Source organism: Amia ocellicauda, chromosome 20 (genome assembly GCF_036373705.1).
Source record: "Amia ocellicauda isolate fAmiCal2 chromosome 20, fAmiCal2.hap1, whole genome shotgun sequence".
Lineage (NCBI taxonomy): Eukaryota > Metazoa > Chordata > Actinopteri > Amiiformes > Amiidae > Amia > Amia ocellicauda.
The window spans coordinates 5,084,860-5,111,717 of NC_089869.1; the positions used below are offsets into that span (position 1 = coordinate 5,084,860).

At 39.6% G+C, this 26,858-nt stretch overlaps 2 protein-coding genes and 1 long non-coding RNA gene across 7 annotated transcripts in view; 1 reads left to right on the forward strand and 2 right to left on the reverse strand.

Annotated features, from left to right (window-relative positions):
* The window catches only part of slka (STE20-like kinase a), a 40,806-nt gene extending 34,952 nt beyond the window's left edge, over positions 1-5,854 (reverse strand). Inside the window, exon 1 of one of the 3 annotated variants that reach the window (XM_066693218.1) lies at positions 4,951-5,851. In XM_066693218.1, coding sequence (XP_066549315.1) covers positions 4,951-5,100 — 150 coding nt within the window. In that variant the 5' untranslated portion in view covers positions 5,101-5,851. Of the gene's footprint in view, positions 1-4,950 lie in introns of all 3 variants that reach the window. The other 2 variants (XM_066693219.1, XM_066693220.1) reach the window with 2 other exon arrangements.
* A 92-nt stretch (positions 5,855-5,946) lies between these two features.
* On the forward strand, positions 5,947-18,307 carry stn1 (STN1 subunit of CST complex). Of its 3 annotated transcripts, XM_066693173.1 has the most exons (11): positions 5,947-6,148; positions 6,790-6,961; positions 8,135-8,290; positions 9,900-9,995; positions 10,366-10,443; positions 11,591-11,749; positions 12,382-12,493; positions 12,950-13,118; positions 14,349-14,471; positions 14,951-15,023; positions 16,645-18,307. In XM_066693173.1, exons 3-11 carry the CDS (start codon positions 8,158-8,160, stop codon positions 16,800-16,802), a joined length of 1,101 nt encoding a protein of 366 aa, XP_066549270.1. In that variant the 5' UTR covers positions 5,947-6,148; positions 6,790-6,961; positions 8,135-8,157; the 3' UTR covers positions 16,803-18,307. The 3 variants fall into 3 exon arrangements, with proteins under 3 accessions (XP_066549270.1, XP_066549269.1, XP_066549271.1); XM_066693172.1 differs by lacking the exon at positions 6,790-6,961; XM_066693174.1 differs by lacking the exons at positions 6,790-6,961; positions 11,591-11,749.
* A 6,754-nt stretch (positions 18,308-25,061) lies between these two features.
* LOC136716079 (uncharacterized) lies at positions 25,062-26,512 on the reverse strand. The gene is made up of 3 exons (XR_010805113.1): positions 26,387-26,512; positions 25,443-25,559; positions 25,062-25,128 (listed from the first exon to the last, which is right to left on the reverse strand). It is a non-coding gene; the product is annotated as an uncharacterized LOC136716079 (long non-coding RNA).
* Positions 26,513-26,858: the final 346 nt, after the last annotated feature.

Consider the following 26,858-nt stretch of genomic DNA (forward strand, 5'->3'; position numbering starts at 1 on the left):
ATCAGAGAACAAATTCTGTGACAGCAATATTATTTGCCCTTGTAAATGGATATATAGGAAGAGGTGAATCCTTAGATTTAACTAATAATGTTTAGTAAAGTTCTGGATCTATAACAGTGAGCTTCAACAACCAAATCACATGAAAATAAGATTTGCATCTTCCCTCTTAACACTTTTAACAGTATGGCAAGCCTTGCCAAACAAACCTGAATTCTTACATGAACAGCTGCGTAAGGGGGTGGTGAAAGAAAATCAGAACAGCCCTCAGAAATGCCCTGAGATCATACCAAGGGGGAGTATTGCTTTGCACCAACAAAAATTAAATGGGGAAGAATAACAAATCCTTAATTAACCCCTCTGGACACTATGTACAATTGTGTAGACTTATATACTAACTATGCGTCTGAAGGTTCTTTATATTTATTTATCTTCAACACACATTACTCACTTATATGAGTGAAAGTCTGAATAAACTGCATCACCAGTAAAGGGATATATTGAAACATACTAGGTTTATCTTACAGGTTTTTGACCACAACTCCAGAGGTACAGTGTATAGAAGATCATACTACTATTAAAATCATAACAGGGTAACTAGTGTAAAAAAAATATTTAGCAACTCTTCCAGTTATGGCTCTGCCTGGACTACAGAACAATCACTCTGTATTAAAATGATTGGTTTGAGGCCAGGGCTTGCCAGGGTCATGTGTTCATCGTGGCACTAAAAACTCCACTGAGCATCTCCAGGGTGGGTCTGATTTCCTCAGATATCCCCCTGACCCATTAGACACGACAACTAGAGTTTGACTTCCAGGTATCAGTCTGTGTAAGAAATCACACTTCAAACCGAGGAATTTGTCCCAATGTTACATGCTGATAGGAAATGCACACAGATCTACAGCTTTCTTAAGCTACTGAAGAACCAGGGTTGAAGAGTTCTGAAAAATCCAAAGTGGAATGTAAAGACCAAAAAAATACAAAAATGTACTTATAACTATTACATTACATTGTGGCGGTTGTAAGGACAAAGATATCGCAGTCCCTCTTATTTATTTTATCTGGGGTGCCAGGTATAGTCTCCTATACCAAGGGAGAGAAATAATCTTTGTTTCCTTCCCAACTCATCACAGGGACATATGGGAGGGAGGCTTACCAACCCCCTTCCCAATGCCCTAACTCCAGGGATGTGCTCTGGCCATCCAAAAGGTGTGTCCAGGAAAGGAAGCCAAACAGTTTCCATAAATAAGAAAAATAAATATGTATTAGGGATGTAACAAATAAGAAATTAAATGTACAATTCATCAGAAAATAATAAATAAACAGCCAACACAACAAATAATATTCTGTGGAACACAGTTGCATAGTTCTTATCCCCCCTCTTACAGACTTTATACATTCCTTTCATACATCCTGTATAGGGTTTTCTTATGAAGCTTAGGCCTAAGCAGTCATAGTGTGCCTTACAATGTATTCATGATCAACCAAGCTGAGAAGGCTGGAAAACAAAATCACCTTAATAATCCCACCATCCCGAATACAGAACCAACCACCAGTAACTAAATAACAATACATTCTAAACAAACCACACGGAATGAAATCCACAAGCTACAAACCCTACTATGATGCCAACAGCATATTAGCCTCACAGCACACCACTGCAAACCAGACCCCCATTCCCCACAGCACATGAGCACTGGGTGGCATCCCTGATGGCTCCACTACACCGCAGTCATCTTCTCACTCGGCTTGGTTACATACTAGCAGCTCGGTACATCCCGCATAGGTCCTTGATCAATAAACCTCAGTTACCGGAGGTTATAACAAAAAGAAAGAACAAACCTAACCTAACTAATAAAATAACAAAACTATGAAAACAAGATAAAAACGCGGCTTGGGCTTAAAAAAAAAAAAAAAAAAAAACACCCTATCTACAGAATAGCAGAACACAGATCTCCTTCTGGGCTCCGACTTCCTCTTTTAAACTCCCCATCTTAAAGAGCCAGTGAATGAATGCGGACCGTCACCCCCTTAGGAGAAAGGTCATTATAATGAACCAATCTTGCAGAAACCAAGAAATTCCTCATCGTCAGTTTCCTCTTGAAAAATGTATCCTCGAGATTTTCGCTCCTGTTCTTCCAATTCTAGAGCCGTAGGGAAGCAAGGCTTCAAATTAGCAATATGAACAGATCGCAGGTCACTGCCCATCTCCTCAGTCACCATTTGATAGTTGACAGGTCCAAATTTCTTCACCACCCGGTATGGTCCCTTCCAGCGTGTGGCCAATTTAGCCATATAATTATTCGCGGCTTTGGACAAGGGATGAAAACGTACCCAAACGCGATCTTTTATTCAAAAGAAGCCTCCCTACAAGTTTTGTTATAATTTCTCCTTTGTCTGGCTTTAGCTTTACCTACATTATGTTGGACTTGCAGGTGTAATTCCGCTAGCTCAGACAGGACTTTATATGCGGGTTGGTCTGTTGCATGCAGGCTCGCTGTAAGGGCCCACACAAAGGACACCCCAAGTTTAATTCTGCTGTGGTAAACCCAGTGGTTTCCTGCACAGCAGAGTTAATGGCAAACCGAAATTCACATAGGAAATGGTCCCACTTGTTATGTCGACCATCAACATAAGAAGCAATCATGGGTTTCACAGTTCGGTTAACGCGCTCCGTCAGGTTGGTTTGGGGGTGATAAGCAGTTGTCAGTTTATGTACCACCTGCCAATCGTCGCAAAGTCATCGTAATACTTCCGACACAAACTGAGGGCCACGATCGGAAAGCAGTAAATCTGGAGTTCCCCAACGAGTGAAAATTTCCTTAACCAAAAGTCGTCTTCCTCTTCGACTTCCTCCGACTTCCTCTTTTACATTCCCCATCTTAAAGAGCCAGTCAATGAATGCGGACCGTCACAACATATATTACACTTTTTAAATTTTGTTTAATGATGAAATCACAGTCAACTTTAAGGAAGTTGAAAGCAACAACGTAAGCGTTTTTTTTTTTTTGCCATTAATGGTAAGGAAATACTGCCCTGCCTGCAACTGAGCACAGCACTGCTTCAACAACACAGCCGTTGGTAAAATAACTAGCTCTGGAGGGGAGTGCCTGGAATGTACTCAGGAGCTGGACAAAATATCTACGCATTATCAACAAAAGAAACACCGAAAACTAACACAGATATCACTAGGCAGTGTTACAAACACAAATCTAGGAAGCTGCCATTTAAGGGAACAGTGTTGCCTCAGTTGTGAAAATATAAATTGTCTCACATTATCTAATCTTTGAGGTGCAGGAACTACGGTGAAAAGTGATAGGCCTAGTTTTAAAATGAGTCTGGAAATGTAATGATGGCATATTTTAAATAATACTATAATATAAGCCTGTTTATTTGGAACTACTTTAAAAAGGATTGCTCTACATTCAGTATAATTGTTTTGTTTTAATGTAATATAATTTTACAGAATTTGTACAGGAAACATTCTAAAAGCAAACACTAAGCAGACCTTTACCAAAGTGTGTGCTATCTTTATTTATTGCCATGGCAGATAAGCTGGTGCAAATGAACAGCTAAGCAATTTCACAGTGGTTAAAAGCTTAACCAGGGAGATGGTTAAATTGTGAATATTATGCTTACATCTAAAATAATTAAAATACAAAAATGTACATTATATTACCTATACTTCAAAATCTAAAAAGTGTCCTTTGAAATTTCCAGTACCCACTGATTCCATTCCACCTCCTGGGAATTTAAGTATTCATAGTATTTGTGCAGCTGACGTCAATTAAGATAGTGACTGTGAGGAAAAACCTTACTGTACTATACTTTAAATATACAGTATATCAATACATATGTATAGACACTTTAATATATAAAATCGATCACGAGTGTTTAGGTATTAATGATGAGATTTCCACATATACTGTACATTTTTGTCAAACTTCAGATTTAATGTTAACGACAATGCAATGCAAATCTTAGGCACACGTGTTGACGTAACGAAAACACAATGCGTCAGCCGCTTACTTTCAGGAAGCTTGACTTTTCACAGGCATATTTTGAGCTCCTCTCGTCTCCACACCCTGAACTATACAAACTGAATTACAGAATTACTCTCACAGGAGTCACAGCTGACAGATCAACCTACCAAGCAAATATACAGGTGTGCAAGAAAAACGTTTCAAAATGACACATTCACATGTCTGCAGTGAACTGTTGAAAAGAGACTGATGTAAGATAGTAACGCATCCAAAGCTCCTCCTAATGAACTAGATCACGGATTTATAAAAAAAAAAAAAAAACAAGAGTGGGCGCAACGTGACAAATCATGACCTTACAATCAGCCTTACTTCGTGTAGCGCAGATTTGCGCAGTTCTGCGCGGCTCCACCAATAGGATCGGCGGGACTCCACAGATCTGCGCAGAACCGCCGACAACTGCGCTACAACAACGCGACCTCCATGTGCCCACAATCTCCCGAAACTTGGGGGCACTTCGTCAGACGAGAAGCCATTTAAAGAAACGTCTACGTAGCGTTGGGGGTCCCACGGAGGCATGCATTTCTTAATCCTGCTACTTAAGTGCGTAGATTATCGAGGACAGGCGGATTTGCAGGATGAACGCCTCCGAACACACGGTACAATAGTCAGAATAGCTTCCCTGGCGAGACATGGTGGGATGTGAACACAACGAAAACAATACAAAGATAACCTTAATTATTTTTCTAAATACGCTCATTCCCCTTTCAGAAAGGAGGGTTTAGAAGAAAGAAAGAAAGAAAAAAAACACATAGATGGGGGCATTTGTGGACAGAACCTGTTGCTCGTCACGGTCAATCATGTATTTCGGAAGCACTTCTTGTATTTGTTACAACTTCTGCAGCCGCTGGCATTGGTCTGTGACATTGAACCGTGGCCATGAATTGCCTAAAAACTCAAAGACCCAGCTTACCTTGTACACTTTCCCGAAGGCACCATCTCCCAGTTCCCCCACGATCTCCCAGATGTCCTCCGGATTCACATCTCTGTGGACATGTTCGTACTGTTTCTTCTTCTTCTCCGACCCCAGCTTAAAAATCTTACGAAAGTTAAAAAACGACATCTTTTGCCTTTCTTTCCAAACCGTATTGCTAGAAATGACGCCCTACGCAAACGCCTCCTGTTTTACTGAAATAAAAAGGATCTGCGTTTAATATAGTACTTTTTTTCCCCCTCTCAATCAGCCAGTTAGCTACACCATATTCGTGTAACTGTCTAAAATAGTGTTGTCTCCCCGCATCACTAACACAAGTGACGAAAACCGACTTCAAATCTGAGAAATCCCAAAGAATGAGCCTGATCTCATTTTAATAACAGACGAGATGTCGGCGCGGCGGATATCTGCGGAGGGCGACTTCAAACCAAAATGTGCACAAACTCCCACTTCTTCATTCAGCGCGAATGAAACCCCTCGGTCCTTCAATTCTCGAAAGGATCAATAATACAATACAAAGAAAAACTCCCGTGGCCACCCCTGCCCTCGCCTTGGCTGTCAGTGGGAGAGACGGGGGAGCGGCTGCCTTCCCCAACTCCGCGGAAAAGACACGCACAGCCGGGAGCTTCGGCCCAAACAGCCACAGACAAGGCGATCGCTTCCCCCCTTTTCTCCTCTATGATGAGCACACAAAAGAATCCGTCCGACTTAATTCCCTGGTGTCGTCGATTCCAGAACCGGTCTCCCTGTCGCTCCCAGCTCTCACCCGGATATGTATTTCAAATTGGGAGTCACAGGATCGGCACCTTGAATATGCTTTTTTTTTTTTTCTGCCCCCCCCTCAACACAACAACTTCAGGTCTGCTCCGCGGAGAGGCGCGCGCTCGGACTCGCGAGCCGTGTCACGCACTCACTCACGCACGCACGCACGCACGCACGCACGCACTCACTCACTCACTCACGCACGCACGCACGCACAGAGACGTGTGGGTAACCAAAGGTGCCTCCCAGGCCCACGCAGCTTTTATTGTGTTTTGAGGTGCCTGTTGGCTAGGTGGCACTTTCTTGATTTCCCCGTGTTATAAATATGGCACCAACAATCCGCAATGTATACAGTCATCTGGGACCTCTTTTTGTGTCACGTTGGGACTAGAAACGAAAAGACCCGGGCGTTAAGGTAAAGCCCACAGAATGTGATAGGTCTGCCTGGGAGGCGAGTTTGGTCATATATATCAGTGTCCTGCGTGATGCTGAGCCACCTCTCACGTCAATCTCATTATTATTCGAGGATTGGTTTAATTTTTATTTAGTTTCGTTTATTATTTTTTTAATAGCGGATGGATAATCTAATTAAATGTATTTTGTGTTTTCTTTATGTACACAGAACCAAATATGATAAGCATAGGGCGCCGACTTTGCTACGACATTCACTTCATGATCAAAACATATATTCTTGCAAAACCCGTTTTCCGAATTTAAACGATTCGTAGTCATTTAATTATTTTCTTCCTAGTTCTGTGAAACTGATTTTTGGCGTGTCTTTCTCTAAACCTAGTAATTAAAAACAACATAACACAACATACTGTATTTTGTATATATTAACTGTATTGCACTTTGTATTGTGCTTATTTTGTAAGTCGCCCTGGATAAGGGCGTCTGATAAGAAATACAAATAATAATTATATATATGGACTCAATTAAAACGAATTAAAACATAATAATAATGGTTATCATTCGATCAACGTAAACTATTTTTAAAATGAGTTATCAAGGGACCAAACGTTTATATCACAGTGTTCATGTTCTCCGTTTTTCTAGGAAAGGGACCCATAGAGGAAGCTGGCGTGCAACTGGAAATGTGTGATAAAGTACCGTATCAACTCAGGGAATAGTATTTGTTGGCCATTTCCTGTGCATGCAGTTCTGGCTTGCTGGTTTGTTAATAACAAACCCGGGAAAACGAACTTCGGCGTATTGGAGGGGAATAGAGGTAGACTCCTTATTTCATAGAGGTGTATAGCATGGTCAAGGAACGGTTTATTGCTGGTTTAAGTGTTCATTATATTATTAGATTATCTTCAACATACATTCATTAAACTATATATATATATATATATATATATATATATATGTATATATGCTATAGCTGAAAGTAGTAACTTTTTTGATTTGTCTATTGCAGACCGAATACGTTATTGTATTATCAATTTAGCATGCAGTCCCATCCTGATAGTCGCGACCACATAATTTAACAAAGGGGAAAGACTCCTGACCTCGCCATAGACATAGCAATGGTTGTACTATGAACTCTGTCTTGTATCAAATGTTTTGTTTATTTTTCGATTTTATCTCCGTGTGTACTACGTGTAAATTAGACAGCCATGAATTCCTGCTAAGATTGTGCGCATATATATTTTTGAAACGATCATGCAAGGCCTTCTGAACCAAGGCTAGAGGTTTTTTGTTGTTGTTGTTGTTGTTTTTGTTTCCCTGGAGGATATTTTTAAAGTCTGTCGTGATTTGTTTTAACACCACCGTGTTTGCAGGCCTTAATTCATTATACGAAAGCTCTTCCTAGATTGCAAGTTGTGGGCTGCAGACTATGGTGTGGCAAATATGCCAATTCCTGGCATCACATTGCTGCCCTATTGTAATTACTGCTGCTTGAGCTGCGTGGTTCCCAACAGTATATTTTGCTGGCAAGGTGGCACAGACTTGCTGTTCTGCCCAGCAAATTGTTGTTTTATTCGGGCTACTATTTTATCATGAAAGACGCACGTCTGCAGGGAACCCTTCGACTAGGGTGTTTATCTGGCTGGGATGGTTTTTCTTTGGCTTATTTAAATGAACTCGGCAGCATAACAGAAACATGTCAGGGCATATTGTGCCACTCGTTGAAATACTTGCATAATAGTTTCTGGACCTGAATCCCAAAGGAGTCCTTTTGAAAAACAAAATAAGTTTGACTTATCCCAGCACTCTTGTCTTTCCTGTTATTTAGAACCTCCTGCATGTTCTGTGCCTGGCTCTTTAGAAACCCTGCTCTTTTATTCAGTACAAATTATTCTATGTTTTCACACTTTGGAAAATCACAAACCATTAAATTAGAGTGTACTTGTGAAAAAAACAAATCAACATTTTATTTATTTATTATTAATACCAGCTGGGGATTGTGAAGGCTGCCTGATGCAGAATGAGGGAAAGAGCTCTGAGGAGGAGCCCCCTTCTCTGCACTGGGGTCTGGATCCCATTTTCTCTGCCTTCGCCAGGCTGTACATCAAAGACATCCTGCAGATGAAGGAGTCGCGGCAGGTCCCAGGTATCCAGCTACCTCTTGTAATCCTGTACAGCTGACTGCCAGTACTACAAACCCTTGACTACCCAGTTTAACTGGAATGTATTCCTCTTCACAGTAACCTGTTATTAATTTGTACGCGTTGAGAGAAAGTAAGATCAAATGTCCTTTTGCTCTATGAGATTGGGATCTTAAATATAGATCATTGAACTTTACCTGTCTTCCACTGTGGTTCTCCAAAACTCTTGGCAAGGTCATTTACATTTTCGTAAATATAGCTCTTTCTTCCGTGTTCATGAATAGTGTCACAGTGTTGAGCGAGAATGAAGACGATCCACCTATTATAAGTGCAGAATTTCTTATGTTCTGAACATGATTTGATCCCTTGAGATGAAACAAAAATAGAATTTACAGATTTCTGTTTTGAAAAGTTTATACTTTGATACTGTTTTCCATTGTTTGGCTTTGATTTCGGTGTTCAATTCCATATGAAAACTACCGATCAACACCTGAAATTTATGCAGTTTAATGTCTCCGTGTACTCTGAAATGAAAGCATAGAACAAATAAACAATTGGAGATAAAAAATAAATAATGGTATCATTTTGTTTAACAACAATTAACCCCTTAAACCCGTACCCTTAAAATGGCACCAAATCTGTGTGCTTCTCTTTAATCCCATGTGTACTCTTCACTGTTGTGTTGTTTGCCAAGTGTTTGGTATCCCATGACAGCTGAGATTCTCTGCTTGCTAACAATGTGAAGCATTCTTTGATGTGAAGAATTTGGTTTCTATACCCACCCCTGCGCATTCTGAATAGGGGGGGTGGGGGGATACTAGGTCTAGTTGAAATACAAAATCTCAGGAAATATTGACAATTATTATATTTTCTGGAACCAGACAGTCTACTGATCAAAACAAGACCATCCACATTTTGGCAGAAGCAACACACACCTGCAGAGAGCTCAAAATGTGAAGATGGAAAACTGTTTACAGTGTTTACACAACAATTTTGCATAATTGGATCTGAACTTCTCTGTGTTTGATAGCACATAAAATAATATATACTGGATTAATTGTTAGGTTGTTCTGAACAAAACAAGACTATTTGCAAAGAAATCCAATCAAAACTGAGTGATCCGTGTCCATCAGGCGACACGGATGCTGTAAATCGTATGTGTTTGATAATTAAATGCACTGCTAGCCAAGAGAATAAGCTTTCAAATGATGTGCGCATTGTAGGAATACAGTGTAACTTCTATGCATAGGAGCTGTGTGTAACACTGCCAAATAATGCTTAAGAGGGTGTAGTAACACAGTATATAACTCTGAAATGCACATTAATTTTCAGTTTTTGGTAGTCTAAACTTTTTACTCCTCTGGCAGTTTACCGCTTACCTTTGTGACATTTCAGGTTGTTCACTGGAAAAATGGGGGTGTTCTAAAACTTTTCACCGGTAGTGTATACTATCTAATATGTTAAGAAACCAACCCTAAAAATCTATAATTACATTTTTGACTATCGTTTCACCTTACAACAGTGCTGGTGTTAAAAGTGGTTACCATTTTTTTTTTTTGTGGTTATTTCCCTAGTCTTGACTTTAATAACCAACTTGCCTCTTTGTCTTCCCAGGTATTTTCTTTTACAAAGCACACCCCATTTACAAAGTGGATGTTTTAGGAACTGTAGTATATAAAAGAGAGCGAGAAGACTTCTTCTGCTATGGAGGTAAGACCCCAAGCAAGGAAATGACACATACCAAATAATAATGACTGAAACACAATCGTATGATTTCATAGTCAATTCAGAATACTTTGTCACTATTTGGATAAAGGCAGATAAATCCAACATGATATGAATTTGTTTTCATTTCAGAAAAAATATGCATTCCTAACTTCACTTTATTGGAATATATATAAGAACATATGAGGTTAAAATTGAGAGGAGGCCCACCGCCCAAATAGCTCATTTGGAAGCATGCTAATTGCTTCAAAGAAAATGACTATTAGTATTCTACCTTTGTCTAATTTTAAACTTGACTTGAATCTTGGGAGTTTCTGTCAAGACAGCTGACTTTATCCTTTGTTCTGAGCTGCAGTGGATGATGGCACGGGGGTCATTAACTGCCTCTGCTGGAAGGATGAACAATGGAAAGAAGGCACTGAAACTGTCAAATGTATGTCCCTTTCCTAGTTTTTGTTTCAAATTATAATGGTATATACTGGTACTGGTATAATTATACTGGAATGTATATCGACCAGGGATTGACACTAACACATGCACTATCCAGAAACATCATCAATCCAGGGTGCCTTAATAGGAACAAAATCTGTAATATTTTGTAATTTGTAATTTGTGGGTAGGTCAAAGGTGTGATGTGGTCCAGCCCTTAGTCAGTACTGCATAGATTTACTCTAAATTAAATCTCTGAAATGTCCCAGATTATGTTTTATTTAGGACTTGCTTTTTAAAGAAGTCCTAGTTGAGTTTATGCAATTTATAGCTGAAACACACACCTTGGGGTTAGAAAGGTAACATTTTAGACTGTGAGAATAAAATCCTAACCCTTTTAGATGCTTGGTATTATGTATCAATTTCTCCATTAAATCCATGTAGAAGATTACAAATTTCTAACTAAGGGAAATGTAAACCCTGCGATAAGTACCTTGTCTTGCACCATTGTCATCCTGTGCTAAATTAAGCCCCATATGGCTGATTGTGGATTAGGATGGGTATAGAAGCTACTGGCTTGATCTGACCGAATAGTTAATCATGTAAGTGATTACGATATATGTTAGCTCTGTTAATAGATTATACTGTTTGTGGTGAGGTATTACAACCCAGATTATTTTTGAGATTGATTGAAAACCATATGTTTTATTCACCAAGGCAGATTTGGGAACTTCAAACTCAAAGAAAATAAACATTCATTTCTAATTGTCTACTTCTAGTCCAGCTGGATAAACCAGTCTGCACAGCCTGCACAGAAAGTCAGTGTTTTGCGGTTGCCTACCTCTTTGGAAATTTTAACTATTAATGAGATTTGATTTGTAGCAAATCTATCATACTAGATAAATAGGCCTGTTTGATATATTTTTCTATTATTATTTAGGACTATAAATAACTTTTCTTATAAAATTATTTTGTGTATGGAGTGTACTGTACCATTTTCTTCTAAATCATTTTCAGAATTAGATTTTCTGGTTTTAAAAAATTGTAATAGTACAATTAAGTATCCTGCCTCAATTATTGCTGTATAAATGTTGAGTGGGATTGAAGGGTATGTGACTTTTGGCCTGGATTTGGTTTGTCGATGTGTCAAGGTACCACTCTGGGAGGCTTTCACCTGGCTGAGCAGCTCCAGAAATTGCAGCAGGCCCAACAGACCAGTTCCTGCCTGGAGATTGGAGATTTATTCAGAGCTAGGGGTCCCATCAAGACCTCCAGGCACCGGGATCGTGAAATCATAGCATCCACCTACTGTAAGGGGAACTGTACTTTTCACCCCACTGTTCCCCTTTGCTGTCATTTCTCATAGCCCACAGAGGAGTCCTGTCAGTCTTCAAAAACCTCACCCCAAAATCTCTGTGACTACTGGGTACTTTTTCTTTTGTATTACATTTACTAAGTGGGGCATTTGTTCACAGTTTTCCTGCAGAGAAAATAAGGTCCTCTTAAGCCTGTTCTCTGCTGTGCATTTTGAGGAAGACATTTATTCTCAAGAATGGTTTATTTTCTTTTTCCTTAACACATCCAAAGTGAGTCAGCTTCCTCTCCAAAGCACACATTAGACATTTGCTACACTTCAAAGAATTTGAGAGCTTCTGGATTACGTTTTGCATAGCCATCACAAGCTGCCAGGGCCAAGTGAAAATTCAGATTGGGTTTTGCATACGAAACCTTTTTCTTTTTTCTTTTTTCTTTCTTCATTTACTCAAAATGCATTTTCTGTATGAAAGAAAATTGTGTTTTCCTACAGAAGCTAACCCAGTTTTTGTATTAAAACAGTGTTTTCACAGGCTACTCCAGTTTGGTGCATAACTAGGACCTGCCATCCAGTACAACTTTATTTTTTTGTTTTGTGCTGACAGTCCTGCTGGTTTTGCTGCTTTAGATAAAGTGGAAGACCCGGTGCTGGCAATCCAGATTTCCTGGATGATGGAAGTTCCTCAGCTGTATCGGAGATTCTATGACAAGCCATTTCAAGTGCCAATCACTGGCAGTGAGTAAGTAGTGTCACAGTGAATTGAGATTATTCAGCTATATATTTGGGAATTCAACTGTTTATTTAAAATTATGGTTCCCTTTTAATGCTCTATATTAATACCCCACTCTGTAATAATTTACATGCTGGAGGATGGGTTAAGAAAGCAATACGTTGTCAGAATTTTTTCTTTCTTTCCCACACTATCCTATGTACAATTTACAGCTGTTTTCCAAATGAACAATCCATGAACTGTACTAAGGACCTCAGTTACCACAATTTTCTAAACATAATTTCTACATTTTCATACCTTTGTCCTTTCATACCTTTGTCTCGAGGGATTCACCCTTTACTATTCGCCCCATATTATTTACAATAATACTTCAGGGGTATTATTAATTGAATATAGAACAGTAGATTGGTGTGTTTGGCTGTTAGTCTAGAGAGCAATTGGCTGTTGTGCCTGCTGTATCTGCAGAGTTGAGGGCTTCCAATCATTGCCAGGCCTGCTGGGGCAAGTGTGCCATACCCTTAAGGACTTCCTGAGGGAGACGGGCATGGGGAGCTTCCACGCCCATGACCTGGAGACTGTGGACAGTCTGGTGTCTCTGGCCAGCCGCCCCCTTCACAGCCCCTCTGCCCAGCAGGTGAGAATTGGATTTGTTTCTTTCTAACACCACTGAAGGTCTGACAGTATGTGCACAAGTTTCAACCAATGCTGCAGCCTCCTTCCGAGGTCTCACAGTTTTTATCTGTAGGTGTCCTCTTTTGTTTTGTGTTTTCACAGCAGGTTTTGATAAAAGCAGTTGTGGGTTCCCAAGTTGAGAACCGCTGAATTAAATCTCTTCAACAAAGTCATATTTGGCATGAATAGGTACCGACAAAGCCACATTGACAACAGAGTCAAAAGTGAGGCTGATCTGACCTTTTTACCTTCATCACTTTAAAATCTGACTGGTAGCTGGAGGGGATGTGAGTTGTGTTCTTCCTGGTTAAATCCCAGGGCTTTTTTCTCAAAGAAACTGTATTGCTGGGCATGGAGCAACAGGGCTGGCATTGTTCTGGAGTGTTATGTTTAGTTCAAAACTATTTCCCATTGCTCATTGGAGAGAAATGCTGCATGAACTTGCAGTTTAGGGGATTGACCTCTGCCGACCCAGACGGACTCTCGTAACTCTTTCGCTTCTCCGGGGGCCATGGTTCAGAAGGCCTACAGCCCTCTACCACCTGCTGGGAGCACTGCCCTTGCTGTCACATCTGCTAACTATTAAGGATATTCTTCAATAAGTGAGACCAAGTACTAAAATGCAGGAAACTGCACTGGAAACTTGTCTAATTAGAATCAGGCTTTGTATGCGGAAAATAAATACTCTTGGCAAACAAAAACAAAAGAGAGGCTTGGGGAACATAAACTGAAACATCTTTCCTTTGAGTTATGGAATGAAGTCTGCCTACCTTGACTGTATTTTATTAGAAAGGAAAAATCATTTAAATTCTAAATGTTGTGTTTTTATGTGTGCGTGTGATTTAAAGCCAACTGATTTGCACATTGGCATATCTGAATTATACACAAGAGTCTGTGTATTAAGGTTACTAATGCTTCTTTAAAAAAAAAAAAAAAAAACTGCTTTGTGAGTTCAGTATGTGTTTTAACACATCATTTATATATGTTGTACCAACTGACTGTGCTTTTGCATGCTTTTATTTGAATTACTTTAGTGTTTTTATTAGAGCTACACTAAACCTGCCTTCTGCCAATCTGTTTGCTTGGAGAAATCTGTGAAATATATACATTGTCTTGCAGGGATTATGTACTGCTTTCTGTTGAATAGTCATTTGTTTCTCGTAATTTTTTCACTTGTTTTTCTTGTGCTTAGGAGTCCGCGGAGATGCTGTCAACCTCGAAACAGGTACATAATTTGATCAGGCAGGCCGTTCAGATTCTCCAGCAAGAAGGGCTGGTGTTCCGTAAAGTCAACTCTCAAGAAGAAGTCTACCAGGTTAGCACTCTGTTGTACAAACTGTTCTTGCCTCCTCCTAGGTGTGTCATACTTCACAGAAGAACGGCACGGCAATAATCAAAATGAAAAAGTAATTTCATACAGAAATAAAGTAATAATGTAAAGGTGATACAATATTTGAAGCTTTTGCATTTGTATCTTCATCATAGAATCATAGGATATTTCTATAGCCTTGTTATTTTCTGTGTTAAAACATGTGCCTTAACAGTACATTTGCTTTGTTCAATAAATAAGGAACTAAATGCTGCTCTTGCATTTACTGTGTGCTTTTTGTATTACCAAAGTCTTTAAGCACTTTATTTTATTTCTATTGTTTTTAACACTAGTGATAACACTGACCACCGGAAGAAAAGATCTGTGTACTAGGCGTCTTACCAGTTTAAGGATTACAGACATGCAAGTCTGCTAATGTGATCAGTAGAACAGATGCTCATGTAGCTGTGTTTTTATGTCAAAAGGTAACTGAGCAAGACCAGGAGCTACACAAGGTGACCAAAGAGATTATCAAGGAGGATTCCCAGAGAGAGAAGTGTGAGTCACTAGCTTTTCAGACAAACAGCCTGTAGAGCATATTGCATTACAGTCAGCCACAGGTGTCAGGGGTTTAATAGGGTTTAGGACACTATTGGATTGAGTTTTCACCTACTCATGGAGGTAATCCCTTTTCCTTGGCTGCCTGAGATTTCCACAGTGGTTGTGTCATTGTGTCCTAATTCAAACTCAAAATGTGAATGAGTCCTTAAACATTCACATGTACTGGATCCATTTATGCTTTTCAGAGTGCTAAGAGGTTAATCACCCACTACTTGTGACTGTTTTTGTTGATTCTGCTGAATCAATAGCTACAGAATTCCATGCAGAAAAATACACCGATCAGCCATAACATTATGACCACCTGCCTAATATTGTGTAGGTCCACTTTTTGCCACCAAAACAGCCCTGACCTGTCGAGGCATGGACTCCACTAGACCTCTGAAGGTGTGCTGTGGTATCTGGCACCAAGACGTTAGCAGCAGATCCTTTAAGTCCTGTAAGTTGCGAGGTGGGGCCTCCATGGATCAGACTTGTTTGTCCAGCACATCCCACAGATGCTCGATTGGATTGAAATCTGGGGAATTTGGAGGCCAAGTCAACACCTTGAACTCATGATTCATCAGACCAGGCCACCTTCTTCCATTGCTCTGTGGTCCAGTTCTGATGATCACGTGCCCATTGTAGGCGCTTTCGGCAGTGGACAGGGGTCAGCATGGGCACCCTGACTGGTCTGTGGCTACGCAGCCCCATAAGCAACAAACTGCGATGCACTGTGTGTTCTGACACCTTTCTATCAGAACCAGCATTAACTTTTTCAGCAATTTGAGCTACAGTAGCTCGTCTGTTGGATCGGACCACACAGTCCAGCCTTCGCTCCCCACGTGCATCAGTGAGCTTTGGCCGCCCATGACCCTGTCGCCGGTTCACCGCTTTTCCTTTCTTGGACCACTTTTGATAGGTACTGTCCACTGCAGACTGGGAACACCCCACAAGAGCTGTAGTTTTGGAGATGCTCTGACCCAGTTGTCCAGCCATCACAATTTTGGCCCTTGTCAAAGTCGCTCAGATCCTTACGCTTGCCCATTTTTCCAGCTTCTAGCACATCAACTTTGAGGAGAAAATGTTCACTTGCTGCCTAATATATCCCACCCACTGACAGGTGCCATGATAACGAGATTATCAGTGTTATTCACTTCACCTGTCAGTGGTCATAATGTTATGGCTGATCGGTGTACACCGCTGTTTAAAGAATGATCTTTTTCAGGTATGATTCAACCTCCATTTAGACTGCCACTGAGCCCATTTTTGCCATGGTCACTGTGTTAAAGTAAAAGCCATGACTGAGATGATCATGAATAACATATAAATTATTAGGATTTATATGTTGGCTTCACTAATAGAACCAATTGAGCAGACTGCTTTGTGATGCAAGTTTGTGAAATATTGTGCAGAATCTCAAATTTTCAAGACATGGCTTTGTAGAGCTTTCAAAATACACATCATTGATCATTCATTGTTCATTCATTCAAATCAAAATGATATACACTTAATATTTAAATTCTTAAATTCATAGATTCTTGAAATCACTGTCCTAAACTTACTGTTATTTGTGACCTAGATGCTGAAAAGGGCTGCCATTTCCTGCATATTCTGTCTTGTGTAAGAGAGAGCTACAGCCGCAATATAAGTGAACCTGCCATGCATCTGGTCCTGAGCACACTGGAGTGTAACAGTGATATCATCAGCACCGCAGACAACCACTACACAGCCCTCTGAGAGACGGCAATCTCTCTGAACCTTCGGAACTGAACATGTGGGTCTATTGGACTGAGCAGGAGCTGGTCCTCATAAGATGTACAGTGTTATTGGATCATTAACAAGTTGCTTCTCTCTTTCAATCCAAAATCATTATGGTAGATTTGACGAGATTCTAAAAGTGCTGCCCACTGTGTATTCAACTTTGAGGACTATATATGCAGTGGTGGTGTTAAACAATGTGTCATCACAGCTATTGTTAACAATGGTATCTGTAGAACATGGGTGGGTAACCTACAGCCTGCTCATCCACAATTTGACTTCTACTGAAGAGAAATTCTGACATTTGAAGTGTACTGTGACTTAAATTATACTACAATGAAAACATTTTTACTTTTAAACTAAGTAAGAAGCTTTGCTGGCTTGACCTGACACTGTACATTGAATCAAGTAGAAACATCTTGGGGAGGCCTTCATCCAGCAGGCTGATGATGATGATGATGATAAATATTAGATAAAGTTTGTAGTCTGTGATTGTGTTTGAGATGATCTTGTGGCCCTCAAGGCTTAATCTTTATCACAGGTTGCCCACTGTTGCTTTTTGGACTGAAGAGTTGCGTCACCATGTACTGCAGGGATCCACAGTTATTTTTCACCGTTTGCCAGTTTCTCAGGATTACATGAACTAATGGGCCAGACACGTATATCCTCTCATCCCCCACTCCCCTGAAGTGATGCCTGAGAGGGCTATTGTTATGTATTTGTCAGATTACATCAAATTATTTAGCAGAGTGTAAGTATGTAAAAAAATAAATGTTTCCCTATTCATATGAATATCATTTCAGTAAATTAAATCTATTGTTCTTAAACAATCCCTTTAAGATGGATATTTATTCTTGCTGTTCTGTAACATGTTTCAATTGTAGGATAAATATTGATACATTTTTAAATATGCCCAATTTCAACTATGGGGATGCAATACCAAGTTAATAATGCTATGTTTTTCTGATATAAACTATTTGACAGCAGTTCCAAATAATGGTGTTTCTAAATAAAACACGTCACATCACATCCCATAACATGCTCTTGATAAAGTTTTTTTATAAAATGTGGATGTGACAACAATCTCCTAATATGATGATGAGATGTGATTGCAAATCATATGTCTGATGCTGTAAAAGCAAAATATGTATTAAAAGCACTAAGTAGCACATTTCCTTGCCATACTTTATATATTAAAATCACACCATAAAATCCTGACAGTTATTTTAATAGGGGTTGTTGCTTTCTTTAAATCTCATCTGCTGAACATAAAAGTGTGTCAACACTGTTTCTTTGTATGTCGTTATCATGCAATAGCTTTTTGTGAATTAAACATGGGTAGCAAGGTGTTTAAAATGTATATAATACACACAATAAGGCATAATTTGAAATGCTTAGTTTTAAGACCCCCCCCCAAAACATCCCTTAAAATGGAAAATACACCCGATCTTAACTTCCATAATAAATCACAAGAACAGTGCTGAGATTTTTTGTTCCCAGGAATCAAAGCAAACAAGTAGTGCAAAGGATGTGGCTCCCTCTGCAGAATACCTGCATCAGTAGCATCATGACAGCACATCCTGCTTTTCTTTTTCTTTATCCAACGGGCATAAACACATTGAAACTGAACTACGTCCTCAGCACTGCAATGAGGATCCAACTGGACTACAGCGGCTGCCTGCAATCTAAGGGTTCTGACAGCACTGAATATTTCGCAGTCCTGTTAGAAAATACAAATTTTTCTCTATTGATTTTGGGAGTAAGAAAGGTAAATATATACCTATAAATACAAATGCATCCAGTTGCTTATGACTACATCTTTATTTTTTTTAAAGCAGATTTGTTTCGCACTAAGTTGTCTTTATATAAATAACAGAGGATAGCCATTAAAATCTAGAAACATTACTGCTGCTCTGTTGTCTATGTCACAGCAATCCCCAGTATAATTCCCTCCTCCCTTTCCATCTCTATTTGCTTTTGGTACAGGTACAAGTGTCAGAGGTTTCTTGTATGTGACTGTTCAGAATGAGCTCATAGAATTGTATGGACTTGATGGATGTCTGAGAATTGGAGCACTGTCCCTCAGCCTAATGGCCTGTGCTGGTCCAATGAGGCCTCTGCAACTGCCAGGTTATTACCTCATCAGAAAGCAGCATTTGAATGGACAGAGGAGCCACTGTCCATTAAGCCAGAGAGGTTTCAAGTCTCAGAAGACCCTCACTAGTGTAGAGAGAGGCTTGATGTCAACGACATGCAGATCAATGATGACACTAAATATCCACTGTCTTACGAGAGAAGCTTCCTTGGAGGCTCCGCTCTTGTCAAGAAAATCAAGAAGAAGCAGCCGTACTCCAAGTGGATGGGTGGGTGTGGGGAGAGGGAGAAATATAGCAAAGGCCAGTGGCACAAACAAAAAAAATTAAAAGATTGATAGATGAGTAACAAGTTGAATATAAACACACACACAAACAAGTCTTGGACTATCCAATGTTATTTTAGGTAGGGTACTCAAGTTTATTGCTAATCGAGGTCTGTGAAACCAGTTGATAGGGTTATAAAATGTATCATAAAATGAAGGAGATGCTGTGTTATAACACTAGTTATACCTTATATCGTGAACAGGTATTTTTAAATTACAAAATGCTGCATTTCATGTTATGATTGATAAACTTGTGTATGTATTCTGAGTATGTCAAAGGTGTAAATATTAGATTTAAGTGCTTAAGAGCCAGAAACAATATTAATGACTAATGATTAATGTTGAGCCCTGCGATGGACTGGCGTCCCGTCCTGGGTGTATTCCTGCCTTGTGCCCTATGCCTGCCAAGATCAGCTCCAGCTTCCTCATGACCCTCACCAGGATATCCAGGTTTCGAAAATGGATGGATGGATGGATGATTAATGTTGATACTGTATAGTGTAATCATTTTTATGCTGTCTTAACTTCTTATTTTGTCAGTGTTATCTACAATATTATTTTGTTTTTTCAGAAAAAAAAAGCTGAATAAAAGAAAAAAAATCACATCTGGAAAAAAAATGTTTTGCATTTATTTATTTATAGGTTTAATCTTATATGAACATAACAATTTGGAAGGTTACACCAAAGGAAAAGATTCACCAGTGAAACGACAGTTTGAGCCATTTGTAAATTAAAATATGCCTATATAAAGAACCTGATTAACAATTTACCTTCTGATCTGAAAAATTACATTGCATGTTGTACTCTCCTGTTGAAAATCTTGATCTGGTTCTGAAGAAGACGGGGAAAGGAAAAAGAGCTCATGAATTAATTCAGCTTTGGGGATTTTCTCTCAACAGCTGGAGTTCGGTTTGCTTTACATGGGCTATGAAGCTGTGTCATTGTTTATTATAGTGAAAAATATTCCATCTAGTTTCTCCAAACTGTAGGACTAACTGCAATCATATTTGTCATATAATAACAAATATAACACATAATTTAATACAATAGGACATTATTGAACAATATATATATATGTAAATAAAATATTTGACCACTTAGTTATCCGTTCTGGAGAAACTAGACAGTATATTTTTTTAAATTAAAAACCTACACTGTAAGCATCCAGTGGTAAATCAACAAAGGCTGGTGATGTTGATGCCCACACACATGAATTACCAGTGGGGCAGTGCTGGTAGGGCGGGAGGGGGCGTTGGCCCCTCACTTCTCTGGGCAGGCAGAGTGAAGTGTTGATGATTTTGCTCATCTTAAAACCATTGGAGGGCCATATTTGGCCTTGAGTTTGACACCCCTTGCCTACAAGTAGTGACACACAAAAGAAGCCCACAAACCAACTAGTGCGACTACCCCACCTGTTGGACTGAATGTGTATTGTGCCATATTTATGTAACCATAAATATATTAACTCTATTATTTTATTATCAAGCTTTTAGACCTCACATCAAATGCAAGTATCTTCATGAAAAGATGATCATGACATTTATATTATTATTTTCATAACTATTAAAAAGTAATGATGTATGTTGCACCATATTTATGTAAACAATTGCTTGTATCAGCTCTCATGTCTCATGGTTTGCCCAGGTCATTTATGAGGAACTCTGAGAGCCGTGCCTGAAGGCTATCCAAGATGCCAATTACATCAGAATCCTTGCTGACGCATCAACCGCATCAACCTAACATGAGTGGAAATTATATCACACAATGATTTTCACGCACAGGTTCTTATTATGCTTTGTGCCAGCGTCTAGAAACCAAAGCACTGAGGTCCTGTGCAGCAGACCTACCGGAGCTGCACACACACCAGAGCCCTGTCCCGGAGGCGGGGGGTGAGGAGGGTCTGGCTGTCCAGGGAGAAGGCCAGCGCCACAGGCCCACTCAACCGGCTGGAATGGCTCTGCAGCTGGAGGACTTTCTCCTGTTCACACACACACAAGGGCAGGACAGATACAGCACAGCGCAGGAAACTCCATGTCACCCTTTAAATGACTGAGAAGCCTACTATTACATCTGACAAGACCTGTTATTATCGTAGCAGCTGACGATGCACTACGTTACCCAGATGTCATTTCTCTGTTATATATACACATTAGCTCTTTACTTCTTTAATCTCTCAGGAAGCCATTTCTAAAACACTATTTTTCCCCCAGGCAAGACTCATGCTTAGATTTGAATTGCTGTCTCAACTTTTGAGCGCCTGATCCACACAGCTCAGAACACCAAAGACCAGTCCCTTGATGCAGGCACATATTATACACTATAAACTCTGTTGCATTTATATTATAAAATTAATACTATATATTTATACTATATAATTTTCTGTAGTATCTTAATAAGACTTTAGTTGGTCTAAGAATTAATTAATTGCAAATCAGCATTGTTTTTCCCAAAATAAATATTTAACATTGATATTTTTATGTCAAATAGAGATGTTATGTTCTAGCAAGCTCTGAATACAGTTGCATCCGAGTGCAGATAAAACAAGTGAAAGTGTAACGTTGTGGACGTCCATTAACTGTGAGGCCAGTGCCGTAAATGAAGCTCTTACCATGCAGGACGTCTCAAAGACACACAGCAAAACCGTCCTTCTCCAGAGACACCAGCCACAGCTGGTGGGGCGAGAGGAGAAGAGAAGCTGGACCAAGAGCGTGACCTTCAGTTTCCCGTTCTGGGGTCACCTGGACAACGTGTTTAGTGTCTGAAATCCCCTAAGAAAACATCAAAGCATATCAATACAAAAAATGGAATCTCCCAAAGTAACAGATCATAAGAAGCAAAACGGACATCTCATACTGATACAGCGGGTACCTCATCCAAGAAGAATTTCTGGATAGTCCTAGTCTGGATGCAGTAGACGTAGGCCCTGTTGTTTGGCCCCAGGACTGCAGAAGAGCAGCAGCATAGTGCCGTTTCTGCAGGATTTCATCTCGAATACAGCCCCGTCGATCAGCACAGCCACCTTGCACACAGAGACACCAGCACCAAGCTCAGGCATTAATTATGGTGGCAGGACATTAATTTTAATCTTGAATATAACGTTTGTTTCCAAAATATGATAGTTTCTATAATGTGATTAATAAAACAAGCCAAGATAAACAAGCATCCACATCTTTTGCATCCACACAAACAAGTCCACTTTACCTTGGACGAGAATATCACTTTTTCATAAACTGATTGACAGTGGATGACATAAGGATATAAAAGTATTTGAGCATTGGCCGTGGTCTTTCAAGCGTTCGTGTTTCATTGCAGCTCCATGAATGCAAAACCGATCCATCCAAGGTAAATGTGAACGTATCCATGTGATACCAGCATGATAATAAGCATTCTGCACTGATGAGACCAATTTCAGATCCACAACAGAACCTGCAGCCTCTGAAGAAATAAAAGGTTGCCGTGTTATTTCATATTGTGCAATACATCATCTCTGCTTCATGACATATGCAAAGGTTGTAAAATATGATATAATATGTGATTATACGGTGTGAAGAACATGTTGACTATCTAATAAGGGGATATCTTTTTACTCAAACAGTCCAACTCCTTTTGTATTCTTGCGGTCACCTTTGGGAATTCAATTAGTACATAAACATACCTGTGTATCCAACAACCTCAAACATTTTGGATGGTCTGGCGTCCAGAACAAACACATGCGAGTCTGAAGCTCCGCTAATGAGGAAACTTCCTCCTTGGTCATACCTAAAAAAAAAAGGTACTAAAGGTACTAAACCTACAAAATGATTTGTTTTGTTTTGTTCTATTATATTATCAGGAGACACAGACTTTACATTTTTTTTATCACAAAACAAGCAATACCAACATTTGTTTAAAAGAAAGTACAATATGAGGCTTTTTCTGCAAGATGTGAATGTATATACATATAAATACATATGTCCAAATACATATACATTTCTTTGCAACTTTTACTTCAAATGGATGAGATTACACACAGTAGCATTGTCTGAATAAGAGCTCTGGACAGTGTAATGGGAACAGAGAACTCTGAGACAGCACACAAAGCAGGATGAGCGATATAGCCGAGAGAACAAAGAGGTTAACAAGCATTCCCAGAAGGCGTGTGGGACCCACAGCCAAGAGGGAGGTAAGACTCACTGGAGATGCTCCACAGGCACTCTGTAGAGGTGAACCCTGTGAACCGGGCGTGGCAGCTCCTTCTGGGTCAGGTCTATGAAGTAGATGTGTCCAGAGGCGGTCCCCACAGACACACACTCTGCAGTTGGGCAGCATGCCGGGCTGGTCGCCTACCTTCAGAGACCGACAGTACAGAACAACAAGGTAAGACACCAGACTCAGAATCAAGCAGATTCAACAAAAAACGTCTCAGCTGCGATTTTCATACATAAAGATATCAAATTAATAAATAAATATATATGTATAAACAGTAAATATGATACAGGCACTGGGCATTGGCAGCTTTGTGCTGTTCCCCACCTCTGGTTTTATAGGATTATTTACTGCTTTTAAATTATACTTTTGTTCCTTTCCAGTCATGATTTTATATATATATATATAATGCAAGAATGCTTGCTGGAAAGGTTGTCTGAATGTTTTTTGTCTTGCAGATTATGTAAATGGCCACACAATTAATTAATCACACCATAACTTTACAGGTTTGTGTTTAAATCAACAATCTACGGCTTCTGTAAACTATGGCAGATTTTTTGATTTATAATAATCTTGAATGGTTAGTATGTGTATTTAACATCTTCCATATTTAACATCTTCCATAAAGAACATGTATCTTCCCCTCATGGTATCTCGCTCCCTTGGTGCAATATAATCACCATACAAAACAAAATAGGATTTTACAATGTATCACTGTAGCCTAAATCCTTACAAGCTCAGACTACATTTTGCTAGGTGGTTTTGGCATGTCAAAGCATGACTTCCCTCTGTTTTCCACAAGCACTCACAGTTTAAAAGTGTTGAAGAAATATTTATTTTTGTAAGTGTACCTGCCGGTCACATTTCTTAAGCAATTAAACCTGCTCAAACAGATGGTGGTAAAGAATGATCCTAACATGACCCGGTGAATAACAGATCTTGTCACCTGATTTAAGACACATCTGAGTAATACAGGGGAAGATGTAAAGGGGCGAGCTGCATGTCTGAGCAAAAAAAGGTACCCTATACATTGTGTGGACAGTGGCACACCTGCTTGCTGGAATTAAAACTATTCCCTGTAATTACTCCATCCATATATCAGCTAATATCTTTAAAAACTTGGCTTTTGAATCATAATCAACCTCCCTTTTGTTAATGATTGCTAACAGAGAAGCGTAGATCATGAAGCTTTTAAAGACTATATTGCTGGAAGTTGATGTTCTTACTGTTTGCAGGGAGCTCTATATAATACTCCATTGATGATGGAATCGAGGGGAAAAGTCACGAATGAAAGATTCTTTAATTCGCAAACTCACTGATTTAGTAAACCATGCACATAAATTAGAAACCACAATAATGACAAATTGATTCATGTTCAATCTATGTCAAGATATGCCACCCAGAGTCAAAGCTAGAGTTTTAATGCTGAATATAAAAAGGGTTGAGATATATTGCTATAGAGCCCCAGAGAAGACACAGATGAGAATACATAAATACAGTATAAATAGTGTGCACAATTAATTATCACCTTTTTACCTTTATTATATCATTCTTTGTAGACAGTGTGTACTTTCCCTGCATCAGTTTCTCTACAACACTGAGCAAATGCAAGGAACATACCTGTACTTGAAGGCACAAAGAGCTGATGCAGGCACCGTCTTTCACTGACCAAACCTGTAGCTCCCCAGAGGCTCTTACTGACTGTCAATCACAGAGCAAACAAACACATGCAGTAAGAAGGACACGAGTTCTCATAATGATCTATGTTAACTGGCCATGAATGACTGTGTTGAACAGGAAGTTCAGCTCCTGTTTTGTTTTTGTTTACATTCTCTACTTCCAACCTTAACCCTAATCTTGTTCACCACCTAACCTTTGTGAGGTGATTAACCGTTTGAAGGGTATCTGAGGGTTTCTACATGAGGACACTTCCAACAGGATTACTGAGCAGGACTGAGAATGTGAAGAGCATCTTGGCACTGGATGAATGAGGCACTTTGCAGTGAAGACATTACCACACAGAGATGGCTGCTGGGACGCAAGGGAGCTGCTGCCACAAAGTCACCCACACAAACGTCAAGAACTCTGGACACCTCCTGAGGCTGGCTGGGGCTGTAACTGTACACGCGTCCCTGGAAACACAGAGCAAGGGCATTTTCATTATTTACTAAACATATATCCCACACGTGCACTGCACTTACTACATGTATTGCTTATTACCTTGCACCTAGAGAGGGTTTCACATTTCACATATGACAAAGCTTCACTAGCACTAGCAGCAGGGTCCCAATGGCAATGTCACACCCAGGATTTTGCATTTAAATAGAATAAATCACCTCACGACTGAACTAATATATATTGGTTTTGTCACATATATCTATTATTAATTCCACCTTCAAATGTGCTTCCACAAGAGCTACCAAAGAAGCAGTGCATGCCTTTAACATACATTAACTGAATTCTACAAGCTAAGAAACATCAAAGATACCATACCTTTTTTCTGCCATCATTAACACATACCGTTATTCTAAATATTATTATGGTCTGTTGATTTGTTTCATTAAATATATTCTGTAAACTAAAATAAGTATAATAATTAAATTGGGTTTTTAAACCTGGAAAAACATATGGATTAAAACAAAATGATTCTTACTTCAGTTGTGCTTGAATTTAATTTTAAATGCACAGGCCTTCACAGTCATGCCACACAGACATTTAAGACCAGTGGAATTTAATTCTAATTTTTCCCAGCAGATGTCATCAATTGACAATAGAACAGAGCACTCAATTTCCTCATATCTAAGAATCTCTGATGCCTCTAGCAATTCTATCATCCTTTATGGAGCACAAATCTTGGCTGTGATTGAGATTGTGTTTAAAAAGCCTGACGTCGTCCCTCAAAGCTGATACAGAGTGGTGACACCACATTGTGACATATCTCAAAGGCCTCTGTACTCACATTACAGGTAGACAGAATAAGAGCCTCGTAGTCAGGGGAGAATCCAATGTGTGTGAGTGGCTCCTCAGCTTTCCAGCACTGCGTTACCTCCACTTGTTTGCCCTTGATATGTAAGCAACGTAATGCTCCATCCTGTTAAGGAGACAAACAGTGAGGCCTAGCCTTTCTGAAGGACAGTCACAAACATTCTCTCAAAGACATTAACTGTAAGAGGACAGGCACCACAGACCTCCATCAGCTAAAGTGATTATTTCCAGAGACCTTCGCAGTCTCCATAGAGCCAAAGCCCAGGTTGAGTCAGTCTTACATTTCCTGCAGCAAACAGCCCATCCTTGTGTAGAGCCAAGCTTTTAATGCTGCCTTCATGAAGCTCTGCCTCATCTGGGATGTCTAAACCATGAGACAGTAATATGACATTATCAGGATGTAAAAAGCCAAGTGGTACAACAAGTGACATCTTCAGCTATACTGG

Coding starts and splice junctions, on each gene's coding strand:
- stn1 (XM_066693173.1), top strand. CDS start 8,158: ATGCAGAATGAGGGAAAGAGCTCTGAGGAGGAGCCCCCTTCTCTGCAC. Junction 10,444..11,590: donor AGGCACTGAAACTGTCAAAT/GTATGTCCCTTT, acceptor CGATGTGTCAAG/GTACCACTCTGGGAGGCTTT. Junction 15,024..16,644: donor GGATTCCCAGAGAGAGAAGT/GTGAGTCACTAG, acceptor TTTGTGACCTAG/ATGCTGAAAAGGGCTGCCAT.